The 16570-nt window shown below is 40.4% G+C and overlaps 3 protein-coding genes across 8 annotated transcripts; 1 reads left to right on the top strand and 2 right to left on the bottom strand.

Annotated features, from left to right (window-relative positions):
- Positions 1-196: 196 nt before the first annotated feature.
- On the bottom strand, positions 197-958 carry LOC112199909. The gene has a single exon (XM_024340901.1). The coding sequence runs from the start codon at positions 956-958 to the stop codon at positions 197-199; it is 762 nt and encodes a 253-aa protein (XP_024196669.1).
- Positions 959-1069: 111 nt separating this feature from the next.
- LOC112199901 lies at positions 1070-4369 on the bottom strand. Its single transcript, XM_024340889.1, has 3 exons — positions 3710-4369; positions 3307-3544; positions 1070-3135 (listed from the first exon to the last, which is right to left on the bottom strand). The coding sequence occupies exons 1-3, from the start codon at positions 4367-4369 to the stop codon at positions 1070-1072; spliced, it is 2964 nt and encodes a 987-aa protein (XP_024196657.1).
- Positions 4370-5037: 668 nt separating this feature from the next.
- On the top strand, positions 5038-16361 carry LOC112199888 (putative disease resistance RPP13-like protein 1). Of its 6 annotated transcripts, none has more exons than XR_005803595.1 (9): positions 5038-9454; positions 9710-9743; positions 13007-13650; positions 13740-14059; positions 14140-14226; positions 14352-14523; positions 14894-14999; positions 15312-15358; positions 16117-16361. XR_005803595.1 is itself a non-coding variant. In XM_024340878.2 (3 exons), the coding sequence occupies exon 1, from the start codon at positions 5371-5373 to the stop codon at positions 9445-9447; it is 4077 nt and encodes a 1358-aa protein (XP_024196646.1). In that variant the 5' UTR covers positions 5038-5370; the 3' UTR covers positions 9448-9454; positions 9710-9743; positions 10118-11104. The 6 variants fall into 6 exon arrangements, 1 of the variants encoding a protein (XP_024196646.1); XR_005803593.1 differs by having other exon boundaries at positions 9710-9755; XR_005803596.1 differs by having other exon boundaries at positions 9710-9755; positions 15225-15358.
- The last annotated feature ends 209 nt before the right edge of the window (positions 16362-16570 follow it).

Here is a 16570-nt window from a genome sequence, read left to right as displayed (position 1 = left end):
ACTCAACGGGGAGAGATCATTCAGCCCCGTGTTGATAGCCTGCACTGCTACTAGGCAGTCACTTTCCACTATTGCCTTCGTTACTTGCATGGCTTCCAGTAGCTCCAAACCCTTCTTTAAGGCCATCAGCTCAGAATGCGGAGGAGAGCTTACATAGCTCACTCTATGAGAAAAGCCAGCAAGAAACTCTCCTTGATTATTCCGGAGGACCCCCCCCCCCTGTTCCACCATGTTGAAAGCTTGGCAAGAAGGCCCCATCCACATTCATTTTCAAGGTATCTACATCAGGCGCTAGCCATCTTTTACTAGCTTTAAGTGGAGCCCATGTAGGATTAAAAGACTTTTGGGATTGCAAATATTCCTCATACCAAGCCAGGGAATACGCCACCAAACTTGAGCTAGTTTGGGAATGATTTCTCCACAATGCATCATTACGGTTCCTCCAAAGACTCCATAAGAGGATTAACAATTTATCAAATAGTGCAGAAGGTAAGGTGGTGGCTCTCTCCAAAAGCCATTCCTTCCAAGGAAGAGTAGACAAGGGAAGGAAGAAAGGAGGAGCACTCAGTATATCCCGGGCAACAGAACATTCACAAAAAACATGTTCAAGAGATTCTACCAATTGAGAACAAACAACACACTGCAACTCACCCATATAGCCTTTAGCAGTCAGAGCTACTCGAGTAGGAAGAAGATTGAGGGCAGCTCTCCATCCAAAAATAGCCACTTTACTTGGGACTTTTGCCTTCCACAAAGCCTTCCATAATGGAGCATAAGGGTCTCCAGTAGAAGCTGAAGCAAAGATATGGCCAATGGAGAATTCACGAGCCACTATGTATGCAGATTTAACTGAGAAGAAACCTTTTTTATTAGGCTTCCATGCCACTTTGTCAAAACCAAATCTTCTACTCAAAGGAATGGATAGAACATTTAGAGCCACTTCATCATCGAAACACATATGAACAACATTTCTATCCCAAGTCCAAGTGTTTGTGTCGATTAAATCCGAGACTCTTTCAAAAATAGTATCATTAGGTTTGACAAGAGAATGAGAAGCAACATTAGGAATTCACTCATCCTCCCAAATATTCACAGAGGTTCCGTTCCCAATACGCCAAAATAGACCAGCTGTAAGTATTGGACGAGCTTCCATAATACTCCTCCATGAGTAAGAATGGGTGATAGACCTGTCCGCAGTGAGAAAAGATCCATTAGGGTAGTAAACAGCTTTGAATACCTGAGCCACCACTGAATTAGGATTGGATAAAATTCTCCACCCTTGCTTGGATAACATGGCTAAATTGTGGGAATGTAAGTGTTTGAACCCCATACCACCTTGTTCATTTGGGAGACACATTCTGTCCCAAGACCTCCAGTGGATCTTTTTCTTTTCATTTGTACTTCCCCAAAAAAATTGAGAGCAAAGCTGCTGAAGATCGTCACAAAGAGACTTTGGCAACAAGTAGCAATTCATAACATAGTTAGGTAAGGTTTGAGCAACAGCTTTGATTAAAAACTCCTTACCTCCTGCACTGAGAATCTTGGATCTCCAACTTAATAATTTCTTGGTGAGTCTCTCCTTTAAGTACGCAAATATAGCTGTTTTATTATGTCCAACATGGATAGGTAGCCCTAAGTACATACCATGCTCCTTAACACATTTGACACCCAGAACTGCAGCTAATTGGTTACTTGAGGGCACCCCCACATTGCCACTAAAAACAACACTAGATTTCTGAAGGTAAATTGTGGCTAAATCGTGGGAATGTAAGTGTTTGAACCCCATACCACCTTGTTCATTTGGGAGACACATTCTGTCCCAAGACCTCCAGTGGATCTTTTTCTTTTCATTTGTACTTCCCCAAAAAAATTGAGAGCAAAGCTGCTGAAGATCGTCACAAAGAGACTTTGGCAACAAGTAGCAATTCATAACATAGTTAGGTAAGGTTTGAGCAACAGCTTTGATTAACAACTCCTTACCTCCTGCACTGAGAATCTTGGATCTCCAACTTAATAATTTCTTGGTGAGTCTCTCCTTTAAGTATGCAAATATAGCTGTTTTATTATGTCCAACATGGATAGGTAGCCCTAAGTACATACCATGCTCCTTAACACATTTGACACCCAGAACTGTAGCTAATTGGTTACTTGAGGGCACCCCCACATTGCCACTAAAAACAACACTAGATTTCTGAAGGTTGATCTTTTGACCAGAAGCTTGAGCATAGGTAGAGAGAATATTATTGAAGGCCTGACATTCTCTAACAGAAGCTTCCCCAAACAGAAAGCAATCATCTGCAAATAATAAATGATGGATAACAGGAGCAGAAGGTGACATAACCAAGCCTGCGATATAACCATGCTGAACAGAAGATGAAATCAAAGCAGAGAGGCCCTCGGCACAGAGGATAAATAGGTAAGGGGAGAGTGGATCCCCTTGCCTAATACCCCTAGTAGGTAAAATGAAGCCCGTAGGTGTACCATTAATCAAAATAGAATAACTTACAGACTTGACAGTAGCCATATTAATATTCACCCATTTTTTGCAGAAACCTAGTTTCAATAGTATGGCCTCCAAGTATTGCCATTCAAGTCTATCATAGGCTTTAGAGATATCAAGCTTCAAGGAAAAGAAACCCTCTGCTTGTCTTTTGAGCTTTTTCATAAAGTGAGCAACCTCAGTAGCCACTAGAGTATTATCCGAGATGAGTCGTCCCGGAACGAAAGCACTTTGCAATGGAGATATGATTTGCAGAAGGATCTTCTTCAGCCGGTTAGCCAAAACCTTGGAAGCAATCCTATATACCACGTTGCATAAGGCAATTGGTCGCAGATCAGATGCAAGCTTTGGCTCTTTGATCTTTGGGATGAGAGTAAGATGAGTGAAGTTTGACTCTTGTGAAATCTGCCCTGTAAGAAGCACTTCTCTGACTGCCCTACAAACATCAGACTCCACTACATCCCAAAATTTTTGAAAGAAACATGGAGACATACCATCAGGTCCAGGGGATTTGGAGGGATGCATTTGAAATAAGGCTCTTTTGATCTCATCATCTAAATATGGGGCTAGGAGCTCTGAGTTCATATCTTCAGTAACACGAGTTTGGAGACAATCAAGAATTGTCTCTATAGCCACTGGATCAGAGTGTTCAGAATGAAAAATGGACTCATAATACCTAACTAAAACATCTGCCACTTCATCCGGTTTAGAAGTCCACTGACCATTCTCTTTCTCCAAACCTTTAATTTGATTTCTACATCATCTATTCGATGCTCTTCGGTGGAAGAAGGCAGTATTTCGGTCACCCTCTCTAAGCCATTGTATCTTTGAACGTTGCCGCCAATATGTTTCATTGATAGACATCAATTCGTTCAGTCTGGTCTGCAGTGCTCGTTGCTCATCAAATTGAGAGGCCTCATAGTGTGTCTTCATTAGCTCATCCAGTTTTCCTTGGATAAGTTTCAGTTCAACCTGTCCCTGCTGGAACACCCTCGTATTCCAACTAAGGAATAAGTTGCCATTCTGCTTTATTTTCCTGCTAACCTATGACATAGGTTCACCAGTCGTAGGAACATCCAACCCTTTTGAACAACATTAATGCAATCTGAATGGTGTAACCACATTTCTTCAAAGCAGAAATGTCTAGGATTTCGGTGCAGCGGAGGCCTCTCCGGATTAACCTCTATAAGAAGAGGACAGTGGTCGGACCTGCTCAGAGGGAGGGTGATAACCCGGGAAAAGGGATAAAGCTCCCTCCAATGGAAATTCTGACACGCACGGTCCAATCTTTCTTTTGTAAACCGATTTGACCAAGTATATATAGTGAGAGCCAACAGACCCCATATCCATCAACTCACAGTCAACCAAAGCTTGACAGAATCTATTCATCTGGGCTACACAGCGAGGTGGACCACCAGACTTGTCAGCCAGACAAAGGATTTCATTAAAATCTCCAGCAACTAGCCATGGAAGACGAATCTGTCTAGCTAGGGTTCGTAGTAAATTCCGAGTGATGTTCTGATTTGCCGCTGTGGCTACACCATATACTCCTGTGAATTGAAAGGCACCTTCAGAACCTACAGCACCAACTTCGACGTCAATATGATTTGCAGAGTAGTTCCGGAGACGCACCGGAACCTCGTTACGCCAGAACAATCCAAGCCCCCGACAATCGTCCTCTCGAGGTGAGCAGATGACTCCATCAAACCCTATCCTCCTACGAACCTCTGTAAGCAGATCAGGCGCAGCTAGGGTTTCAGAAAGAAAAACAATGCTGGGATTCTGCTGTCGTACAATATTGACTAGGGCATCCTGAGTTTCAATATTGTTGAGGCCTCGACTCCAAACGAGAATCTTAAAACGCTGCATGAAGATTAATCTCAGAAAGGGATCAAAGTAGGTGCCGATCTAGGTTTAGCTAGGGTTCGTCTAGGGTTGAGAGGGAAGCTCTCCTGAGATTTTACTTTAGATGACTAATTGATTGATAGAACGAGACTAAATTGGCTAGCCGAATTATTTTACTTTGCTGGTTTATGCCTTATTGGAGTTGTGCGCACATTTAAAGCCACGCTAGCGGAGGAGCCACAGTAGGACCAGGAAGGGAATTGGTGTTTTATTTATTTATTTTTCTTAAACATGGAGTGAAAATCATATATTGTGGCAGGAAAAGTGAAGCCAACAGTAATGAATACAATCTGAAATGGGGAAAACAAGTTCACTTTCCACTGAAGAACAGGAGGGAGCTTTGTTCTAGCTCTGTGCCATTACCTTATCTGGGACAAACTAAATTAGGTAGTTTTATTGCTAAAATTTGTCACTCCCACCCAATATTAATATGTATGTAATTATGTATCTTTATAATAGATTACATTCACAAATACATAGTTCATGATATAATCAGATTAATTAATTTTGTATTTAACACACATGATTTTCTTATATCAATCATACTCTCAATTATGCACATTGACATAGCCAAAGTGCCTGAACCAATTTAGTCAATCTTTCCCCTTTATCCCCACAAAAGGATGCTTCCAGATTGGCTTCACTTTCGCTTTCCACTTTCCAGCTTATGAATCACTTTCCACTCGGAGATAAGTATTGAAAGAGTAGAGACCCCTCTTTTTATCTCTTCAATAATTTATCTTTCAGGACACTCCAAAGCAAAATCAACATCAAAGATAGATTTTCTCTAATCCAGCACAGAAACGTTGAATCCATATATTTTCCAGGGAACAAATTCTATCATCATTACTTTATAGCCGAAAGCATGAGTCCCACATTAGATAGAGTTTTTCGGTCATGATGTTCAAGTGAATCTTTTCAACAAGAGAGAGAGAGAGAGAGAGAGAGAGAGAGAGTAGACTAGTATGGCATTGGGAGAGATCTTTCTTGCGGCATTCCTTCAGTTGCTGCTGGACAGGTTAACGCCTCGGGAGGTCCTGGGCTACTTTGGAAGCTTGGGAGGAGTTGGCAAAAAGCTGCAGAAATTGAGGGAAACACTGTCCGCAGTTGCGGCGGTGCTTTCCGATGCGGAGGAGAAGCAGTTGACGAACAAGGCAGTGGAGCTGTGGCTGAATGACCTCAGACACTTGGCTTACGATATCGACGATCTACTCAACACCTTTCCTAATGAGATGTTAGAAGGCGAGCAGCTCAAGCTTCACCAAACTGGCACAAGCAAGGTACGAAGCTTCTTTACCAAAGGTCCTCACAAAGTCAGGTTCATTTTCAATATGAACTCCCAAATAGAGGAGATTTCTAATCGCTTGCAAAAGATATTTGACCTGAAAAAGAATCTTGGTTTGAAAGTGACTGGGCTTAACTCTACTTCAACATCCTCATGGCAAAGGCCACCAGGTTCGTATGTGTTGGATGGACCTGTGGTTGGGAGAGATGAAGACGCAAGAAAAATTGTTAAATTGTTGTCCAGAGATGTTGATCCTTCTTCTACCACCAATTATCAAGTTGTTGCCATTGTTGGTATGGGAGGAGTCGGCAAGACAACGATTGCGGGACAAGTCTTCAATGATGTAGCTGCAAAGGAACAGTTTGATCTCAAGGTCTGGGTTTCAGTGTCCGATGACTTCAATCTTGAAACGGTGACGAGAACTATTTTTAAGAAAGTCACATCTGGGCCATGTGATATTGATGATTTCAGTCAACTTCAAGATGATCTGAGCAAGGCGCTGGATGGTAAAAGGTTTTTGATTGTTTTAGATGATGTCTGGAGCACGTGTGGTTATGATTCATGGACAAAACTGCAAGCTCCCCTCCGTGGCGGAGCCAAGGGAAGTAAGGTAATGGTGACAACACGTGATGAAAAAGTTGCAGTATTAATGGGAGCTCGAGCCGCTGGAGTTTATTATTTAAAGAGACTATCAGATGAATGTTGTCTACAAGTATTTGAGCAGCATGTTAGCAATGACAGGCCACCAAATTTTGACTTGCTTAAGAAGAAAATTGTTACGAACTGCAATGGATTGCCATTGGCTGCAAAAACTCTTGGTGGTGTTTTACGTTGTAAAGAAACTGACAAGTGGGAGGAAATACTGAATGACAAATTATGGAGTATATCAGATGGGAGTGAAATACTCCCAGTACTGAGATTGAGTTATCTTTATCTCCCTTCAACTTTGAAGAGGTGCTTTGCTTATTGCTCAATACTTCCCAATGACTACAAATTTGAGAAAACCCAATTAATCCTTCTGTGGATGGCAGAGGGTTTTCTTGAGCAACCAGAAGGGGCTAAAGCAATGGAAGATATCGGTGACGAATATTTCGGGGAGCTATTGTCTCGGTCATTATTTCAAAATTCGGGCAAAAACAGTTCACATTATGTAATGCATGACCTTGTTGGTGATTTGGCACGATGGGCTGCTGGAGACACATTTTGCAGATTAGAGGATAAACCGCATGGTAGATGTTCTCCAAAGACTCGTCATCTGGCTTACACTTCTAGTAAGTTCGATGGGGTAAAAAGATTTGAGACATTTTCTGGAGCAAAACGCTTGCGGACTTTCCTACCACTTCCTGTTTCCGGTGGTTATGAGAATTATCTAACTCGTTATGCTACTTCTGATTTATTGCCACAATTGAAGTACTTGCGGGTGCTCTCTTTCAATGGTTATAAACTGACCGAGCTGCCAAAATCCGTAGGTAAGTTGAGACATCTACAGTACCTTGATCTTTCTCACACATTAATAACGAGTTTGCCTGAGTCAACATGCATGCTTTACAACTTACATACGTTAATATTAGAGAATTGTTCAAAATTGAAGACACTACCTTCAAACATGAGCAATTTATCTAATTTACGTCATCTCAACAATTCAAACATGCCTTCATTGGAAGAAATGCCTCCCCAAGTAAGTCGGTTGATTCATCTGCGAACTTTGCCTAACTTTGTGGTGGGGAGATCCGGGATTGGAGAGATAGGGTCATTGCATCTTTGTGGAACCTTGAGCGTTAGAAGATTGGAAAATGTGATTGATGTTGGGGATGCGAAGAGGGCCCAAATAATGAACAAGGAAGGGCTAAAAACCTTGCAATTGGAATGGAGTGGCACAAGTGAGAAGGAGTCGGAGGTGCTCTGCAGTTTAGAACCTCATAAAAAGCTTCTACACCTCACTATCAAGGGCTACAATGGTTCCGAACTTTCCAAATGGATTGGACGGCCTTCATTCTCTGATATGAAGTTTGTGAAGTTAGAGGACTGTAAAAACTGTCGATTCTTACCCCCTTTTGGCCAGTTACCTTGTCTGAAAAGCCTTTGGATAAAAGGACTGGCCAGTGTTGAAAGTGTGGGTGCTGAGTTTTATGGAGAGTGTAGCTTGCCTTTTCAAGTCTTGGAATTCCTAGGGTTCGAGGATATGCAAAATTGGAAGGATTGGCTTCCTTGCAAAATAAATGAAGAAGTTCGAGTTTTTCCATGCATAGAATTGCTTGACATCCGTAGTTGCCCCAAATGGAAGGGTTGGTTGCCCAAGATGGATTCATTATCACGTATGTTTATTAATGAATGTGAAGTGTCAGTGGTTTCAATAGCCAATTATAAACATCTTCATGATTTGACCATCAACGGTTGTAAAAGGGTGGTGCACAGAAGTGGAGTTAAGTTTGAGTCACTGGAGGATTTGGGGTTTTCAAGTATTCCGGAGTTCAGACTCGAAATAGATGGGTTCATCAGAGGATTACCAAAGCTTCAAAGATTGTGGATTACTGATTGTGAAGAGTTGACATGTCTGTGGGAGAATGAGGATAGATGGCTGCAGCCTCGGATTTCTAATAATATTGGAGGCAACATCTCTGACTCCCCCTCTCACTTTATTCAAGAGCTAAGAGCACTCAAGGAACTTCACTTAACTGGATGCTCAAATCTAATTTCTTTTCCAGAAGCTGGTTGGCCACCTTGTCTTGAATATGTAAAGATGGAGTCGTGTAATTCTTTGATGCATTTTGTGAGGCATCAGGTACCACCGAGCATAAAAAGATTAGAGATAGCAAAATGTCAAAATTTGAAACTATTAGTCAAGGATGCTGAGGAGGTAGAGAGTTGTCTGGAGTACTTGGAGATAAAAGAGTGTGCATCTTTAACATCTTTATCAAGCAAAGGAGGCCGATTACCCAGGACGCTCAAATATCTTTGGATAAGTGACTGTGAAAAATTGGAGTCAATAATCAGAACATTCCACGATGACACCTGTCTTGAACATATTCACATAGGCAGGTGTGCAAATCTCAAATCCTTACCAGAGGGGCTATGCCATCTCTCCATTCTTCGCAAGTTAAAGATACGCGAATGTGGAAGTCTCGTTTCCTTCCCGAGAGGAGGGTTGCCATCCAACCTGATAGACTTTCGTATCGTCAATTGTCGTCAAGCCCTCCCCAGAGGCATAGGCAACCTCAGCTCTCTTCAGTTTTTGCTGTTGGGATACTGTGGAGGTTTGGCATCCATTATAGAAGAGGGTTTCCCACCCAACCTAATTAATCTTCATATTTGGACTCCCGAAAGCTGCAAGCCTCTCTCAGAGTGGGGGCTTCACCACTTGGACAGACTCACCTCTCTTAAACAATTGGTCATCGGTGGTGTAGATCCAAATTTGGTGTCCTTTCCGCCAAAGGAGGTGCTGCTCCCTAAATCTCTCATTCAACTCACCATTGGAGTCTTCCCAAATCTGAAGCGCCTGTCATCATCTTTTCAATCACTCACCTCTCTTGAATCGCTTGACATTATTGAGTGCCCAAAGCTAGCATCTATTATCCCAGAACATGAGGATCATCTGCCTCTTTCACTTACACAGCTTCGCATCTATGAGGGCTGTCCGCTGCTCACAAAGAAATACCAACCAGGTAAAGGACGACACTGGCCCAAACAAATAGCCCACATCCCTTACGTTTATGTTGGAGACTACAAGGACGAAGCCAAAGCCGACCGCTGGGCATAGAAATCAAGTACGTCAACTTTTACCGAAAAATAAAACCTTGATTCATTCTACTACCCTTTTTATATTATGTTGTTTTAATTGTCAAAAAAGAATTATGTTTACCTATTTTCCGATTTCTATTGTGCTTATGTCTCATTATACTTGCACTGATTGCCAATTGAAGACCTTGAACCCTAACATTATGACGCGGCTAGTCAATCCTTACTCTAAGTTATCTGCTCATGCTTCATCTGTTAAGTTTCTGTTTGTGAATGTTTTGCAGACTATAGAGCCGCAAGAAGTACAAGATTGAGAAAGTAAGTTCTGAGGTATTTTTTCTTCTTTGCATTGCTGCCTTTTGTGGATGTATGTGATCTGCTTCAAAACCTAGCATCAATTCGATCTGAATTGGATCCTTCTGCTGTAAATTTGGGATCTTTAAATACCTACTTTGGCTTTGGATAGTTAGAGATTTGGGATCTGTTTTGTTGTTCATATATCTATCTGTCTGCATTTATGTACATTTGAGGACATTTAAAAGTAGTGTATTAGCTAGCATCTAAATTTTCTCTCATTGATGCATTGACAAACCGAGAATAACTGCCAATTTTGGATGAATAGTAAATTGACGATTACAATTACGTAAAAGTATTGGCAATTGGCCCTAGTATATTGTTGCACTTGGTCTTAGGGCTGGTAAAAATGGAACAAGTCCAGTAAAATCAAAGTTGGAGTAAGCGCGAAGCACAAACTAGAGACAGATGGTGAGGGCGGGAGATGGACCGGACAACAAATAGTTGTTATTCAATTCCAGCATACTTCTCACTTATGGTGATGATGCTGCTCCAATGCTCTACCTATCAACTGAGAGAATGAATCTTGCACGGATGGCCTTGAGATCATGCAAAAGTCGCCATGAGGCCATGATTTTAGACTGGGAGGCAATGAATCTAGCTGGGAAGATGAGGTCATGCAAAAGGTGGCCATGAGATCATGAATCTCGACAGAGAGGCCTTGAGATCATGCCAAGTAGGTCATGAGATCATGCAAAAGAGGCCTTACATCTCGACGAGGAGGCAATGAATCTCATTGGGAAGGCAATAAGATCATGCAAATGTGGCCACGAGGCCATAAATCTCACCCAGGAGGCCATGAATCTCGCCGAGATGATCTCAAGCAGGAGACAATAAATCTCGCACGGAAGGCCATGGGATCATGTAAAGGTGGCCATGAGGCTATGAATCTTGACCGGGAGGCCAATCTCGCCAATAAGGCAATGAGATTTTACGAAGGGTGACCATATGACCATCAATCTTGACAAGGAAGCTCAGAGATCATGTCAAGGAGGCCTTGGCTGATCTGCACATGAACGAGTGTGATGCAGGGGCAGCAGGCATGTGACAATGCTGCAGGGGCAGTAGGAGAGACACGGGTGCTCAAGGGTTGCAAGAGCAGCGCACGGTATGGCTAGCAAGGGCTAGGAGCTTGCGGCAGTTTTTGGTGAAAGAAATTTCGGGTGTTAGGGATTTTTTTTTTTTTTTCCCTAGCTAGGGCTTGGGGTAGAGTATTGTGCTGATAACGTGTTGTAGAGAATTAGATAATTGTATTGTATTCATCTCACCATGAGGTTTATATAGGGTTACATCATGTATACAAAAGGTAATACATAATAGCTATACTAATCAATCACACATTACAAGTATGTCAATCGCATACATTACGAGTCTGTCAATCGCATACATTATGAGTCTGTCAATCGCATACATTAAGCAATACCTATTGCATGAATAGTCATTATCATTTACAACATTTTGGATTAGACCAAACAATAATGTTTTAATATGGTCACAATTTGATGCTTACGAACGCTCTTAGTCCGAGCATTATGAACACTCTTAGTTCGTTAAGCGTGAATCCCCACAATTCCGTTTTATTAAATAATCGAACTCATGTTCGTATATTGAAAATCCTGCAGAGAATAAAGGAATTTAAAAGACAAGAAAGTACAAACTTTAATCTTTAAAACTTACTTGTTGAAATTCAGAGCAGATTCGCTTCTGAATAGCTCCCACGTCGAATGGTGTACAAATCTCAAAACGACTCCAATAGGGCTGAAATTTTGAGGTCAAATAGAAGAGGCATAGACGAACAACTTTGATGAAGGAAGGATTTTGATCTGATGTCCCAATCAAGACGTTTCGGGGCGTGAAAACAGGCTGATCTGCACAGGAACGAGCGTGCTGCAAGGGCAGCAGGCGTGCGACGATGCTGCAGGGGCAGTAGGAGGCACACGGGTGCTCAAGGGCTGCAGGAGTAGCGCACGGTATGGTTAGCAAGGGCTAGGAGCTTGCGGCAGTTTTTGGTGAAAGAAATTTCGGGTGTTAGGGTTTTTTTTCTGCCTAGGGCAGTATCGTGCTGATAACGTGTTGTAGAGAATTGGATAATTCACTACAAGAAAATGACTCTTTTACCGTTCACATTTTACGGCGTGCATTAATGCGTGCCGTAATAAGCACACATTTACGGCGCATTTTCACGCAGGCCGTTAATACCCTTTCTGATATGGTCTTTTACGGCGTGCATCTAATGCGTGCCGTAATAGACACACATTTATGGCGCATTTTCACGCAGGCCGTTAATACCCTTTCTGATATAGTCTTTTACGGCGTGCATGTAATGCATGCCGTTAATGTCATTGTTCATTTAGTCTTTTATGGCATGCATTGATGTGTGCCGTAAAAGTAAAAGGCCAAAAATTTTCACTAAAGTTTTTATTTCCCTCCATCTTTTCCCTCTACACTTTTCATTTTTATTTTTTTCATTTCATAACACAGCCTCGAGCCCTCGTTTCTCACTGCCTCACTTCCAGTCCACGACCCTATCTCATTTCAGTTTCTCTCTCTTCCTTTCGCTCTCTCTTTCTTCACTGGCCTCTCAGTTTTCTCTTCGTCATCGACAATTCGAGATCGCCAAGGAGACCGCCAAGGACTGGGTTAAGCTCTTCGTTTTCTCTACCTTCTTCCTTCGCACATCTCTCAGCCGGATCTTCCTCCTTTCCCTCCAGGTCCATCTCTGCTGTTACTCTTTTCTTCAATCTTGTTTTCGTCGGTTTGTTTTGACTTAATCTTGCTCAGTTATCATCGTTGTCGTTTATTCTTCTTAATTTCATATCCAGTTATGATTAGATCTTTTGTAAAGATCCAATATTGGGGCCGCTAAGTTTGTGAAGGAGATGGGGCTCAATTATCGAGCTGCACTTAGCAATATCACCAATTTCAAAAGAGAGGTTTTTGGGTATGTGACTTTTTCTTAGAATCTGAATCTATTTCTGGGTTTTCGTTCTGCCATAGACCCATTACAAAGTTGGAACTGACTCATATTTGATCTCCATTTTTGGTTAATCCACTAGCTCCGTCAGACTTGTTGTCATTCTCGTCCTTATTATTTGTTTTTTGTAAGTTGAATCATGGATTTTTATTCTTGTTGTGCTGTTTTGATTGTCAAATTTGAAGTGTCAGTCTAAATTTTTGGTTTAATTCCTCTCCTCATTTGTGGTCTTCTAAATGTGCCTTTTGCAAAGGCACTTCAGAAGTGTCAGTCCCAGTTCATGGTGGCACAAGATGGGAGGCTTAGAGCCACTTCTGAGATCCTAAACAGTATGAAGATCATTAAGTTACAATCCTGGGAAGAGAAATTCAAAAACTCGGTCAATTCCCTTCGAGAAAGAGAATTCAAATGGTTGTCTGAGGGACAATCTATAGGAAGGCTTATGGAACTTTACTCTACTGGATGTCACCAACCATTATCTCTTCTGTTGTTTTTCTAGGGTGTATCCTTTTCAAAAGTGCCCCTCTGAATGCAAGTACTATATTCACAGTTTTAGCTTCACTAAGGAGCATGGGAGAACCTGTGAGAATGATACCAGAGGCTCTTTCAGTAATGATCCAAGTCAAGGTCTCATTTGATCGGCTAAATGCTTTTTTGCTTGATGATGAGTTGAAAGATGATGAGATAAGGAAGCTCCCATCACCAAATTCAGATGAGAGCTTGAGAATACAAAAAGGCATTTTCAGTTGGTATCCTGAATCAGCAATTCAAACTCTGAAAGAAGTGAACCTAGAAGCAAAATGTGAGCAGAAAATTGCAGTTTGTGGACCAGTTAGAGCTGGAATATCATCACTTTTATTTGCTATACTTGGAGAGATGCCCCAAATTTCAGGAGCTGTAAGTCTAAAAACAGATGATAAATTTTATTTGCCATGCACTAGGTTTGTGTTTGTGGTTTCATTTGCTTACTTGTTTTATGCTTACAGGTCGATGTATTTGGAACCATAGCCTATGTTTCTCAAACTTCTTGGATACAAAGTGGGATAGTTCATGATAACATACTCTATGGGAAGCCAATGGACAAGAACAAATATGAGAAGATCATAAAAGCTTGTGCTTTGGTAAGGACATAAATAGTTTTGATCATGGTGATCTTACTGAAATAGGCCAGAGGGGAATTAACATGAGTGGAGGGCAAAAGCAAAGGATTCAGCTAGCTCGAGCTGTCTATAGTGATGCTGATATCTACCTCCTAGATGACCCATTTAGTGCAGTAGATGCACACACTGCAGCAATTCTGTTTCATGTAAGAAAGATGTAGTCAACGATATTTTGAGGCATAGTCTTATTGTAAAACAGGTCACATAATATGAATGACTTATGCAGGATTGTGTCATGGATGCTCTAGCAAAGAAGACTATGATTCTTGTGACTCATCAAGTAGAATTTCTGTCAGAAGTTGACAAAATTCTGGTATGCTTTGGGTTTTGTTAGAGATTAATGAAGACTTGACTTGTATTATTTATGAAATCACATGAATATTTTGTTAGAAAAATAAAAGACAAATGAACATTTTCCATGTATAATTTCATTTCCAGGTAATGGAGAGCGGACAAGTTACTCAATCCGGAATCATCGATTTGTATGGAACAAAATCCTTTTGGATGAACTTATCAAGTTCAAGGTAAGATTTTCCTACTGTAAGGTACGATTAGTTCAAGGTCCAAATTATGTCGTTTCAGTTCCTTTAGTGTACGAGACACTTTACAGGTATGCTCTTTTTTTTTTTTTTTCCTCCCTCTTCCTTTTGGTGCTACTGCAGCTGTGCTTTTTATTGATGAAAAGGATTTCTATTGCATTTAGTTAAGTCCTTTGGAATATTAAGTAACAGTATCTAGCTTATCTAGATTCTGAACGACATACCTAACTTTTCATTTATTTTTTTGTATTATTGATCTGTTTCTCACTTGTATGACTGGTTTTCAATTCTGAAACTTTATACTGTAATAGTAGCAATAAGTGATGAACCCTGCTTGGGTTTGTTTATCCAGATCTTTAAGTGTTGCACTATTATCCACCCCGAGCTCTTCTCTCTCTCTCCTTTTTTTTTTTGGTTTAAATTATTTATTTTCTCTTGCAGGGGGATCCAGAAACAGATTTCTACAAGTTCTAAAGCTCGTAAGCTTATTGCACTTTCATTCCTAAGGATCAGTTTGGCATACATGGAGTTTAAGAGAATTTATGAGGTTGAATTACTATGCATTTTTGTGTTGTTTAAATCAAGCTATTTTCTATTCTCACGGGTGATCTTAGGCACATAAAACTAAAACCATAAAAATATTTGGATATTGGCTCGTGCTGCGTTGAACAATTCTCACTTTAAGCCATACTGTTTCTTTTGTGTAATTGCATTTACTTAATCCGGACAAATTGCCCACCTCAAATTTATATTCCAGTTTTCCGCACCACAGAGTTAAAGATCACAAGTTTTACTGAAGCCCAGATCTCCAAATGAAGAACCCTGGTTCTACATTTGATATTATTTATGAACACTGCAGAGTCATGTTCCGTGGCATTGGTGTTCTGAAGTTTGCTGCTTTGTTAGGTAAAATCCATCTTCAATACTTATAATTCAGTGTTGCTTTTTATCTCAGAATTGAAGAAAATACCATTATTTGGGAAATAACAGCTAGCTGGTATGTAATATAATAAGAAGAGTTAAAGTACTAAACTTTTATTTACTAAATCAAGTTGGGTTGTGTGATTCGATGTGTTTGTGTGTGTCTGCAAAATCTGTGTAGGGTAGTTGCATTTGTTAAAATGTATGTGCATTGTGACAGTAAATCATTTATTTAATTAAAGCAGAAATTTTCACTATATACCTTGAGAGGCTTAAGCAAGTCCCCAAATTTATAAGTTGTATTAGACATGAAGTTTTTGAGGATTTAGTTTGGCTTTCAGTAAGTTGGTGCTCTGTTTTGGCTTTGCTTATGTGTTTGGATTGTTGGTGCAGTACACATAATGGATTGAGAGGTATGTTTGATTTATACTTTTGATTTGCTTTCTGGTGATGATGAAGGTTATACATGTTGGTTTTGTGGTCGAAGTGGAGGACTAGACCTCACATTAATAGTTTTCTTACTTTATTCTCTAGGCAAACCCAAACTAAACCATTTGATTTGTGCAGAACAAGAACTTTGAATTGATTAAAAAAAAAAAAAATCTATATCAGTATGTGTATTGTGTAGATATGCATTTTAATTGGCTTTTAGTCTTTCTGGATTTGCTTCTGCAATGTCTATCATTTCTTCTGTTTTGCACTTGTGAAAGAATGAAACACTCACTTCTCAATGCATGTTGCAGTTACTATTCTATGCATGGACATTTCAAGAAGCTGGATGAAGAGATTAAAAGGGGAGCTGCATCTTTGGAAGTAGAAGCCCAACTATCTCAGGTTTGCAATTGTCGATCACTTCAAAGTGGGACAGTTCGTGATAACATACTCTACTTGATTGATGTAATGACTACTGCTACTTGTACATTTTTAATTGTCATTTTGTAAATTAAATTACTTATAACGATAATCTGATTGAAATGTTTCTCTTACATCTAATTTGTCATATGGATATGGTGATACAAATGTCAAATTGGTAAAAATATAAATTTTTTTTTATTAAAAAAAACCTTATTTACGGCGTGCAAGCTGCGCCTTAAATAGGAACTCAATCACTCTTTTACGGCACACATTATACGCCTTAAATAGAAAGTCTTTTACGGCGTGCAACATGTGCCGTAAATAACATGAGTGACATTTCCG

The sequence above is a fragment of the Rosa chinensis genome, chromosome 1, assembly GCF_002994745.2.
Source record: "Rosa chinensis cultivar Old Blush chromosome 1, RchiOBHm-V2, whole genome shotgun sequence".
NCBI classification, from domain to species: Eukaryota; Viridiplantae; Streptophyta; class Magnoliopsida; order Rosales; family Rosaceae; genus Rosa; species Rosa chinensis.
The sequence above is the reverse complement of the archived record's forward strand: the minus strand, read 5'-3'. Positions and strand labels throughout refer to the sequence as shown.

Coding starts and splice junctions, on each gene's coding strand:
- LOC112199909 (XM_024340901.1), bottom strand. CDS start 958: ATGTGTTTCGATGATGAAGTGGCTCTAAATGTTCTATCCATTCCTTTG.
- LOC112199901 (XM_024340889.1), bottom strand. CDS start 4,369: ATGCAGCGTTTTAAGATTCTCGTTTGGAGTCGAGGCCTCAACAATATT. Junction 3,545..3,709: donor ATCACCCTCCCTCTGAGCAG/GTCCGACCACTG, acceptor CCTATGTCATAG/GTTAGCAGGAAAATAAAGCA. Junction 3,136..3,306: donor GATACAATGGCTTAGAGAGG/GTGACCGAAATA, acceptor ACTCTGATCCAG/TGGCTATAGAGACAATTCTT.
- LOC112199888 (XM_024340878.2), top strand. CDS start 5,371: ATGGCATTGGGAGAGATCTTTCTTGCGGCATTCCTTCAGTTGCTGCTG.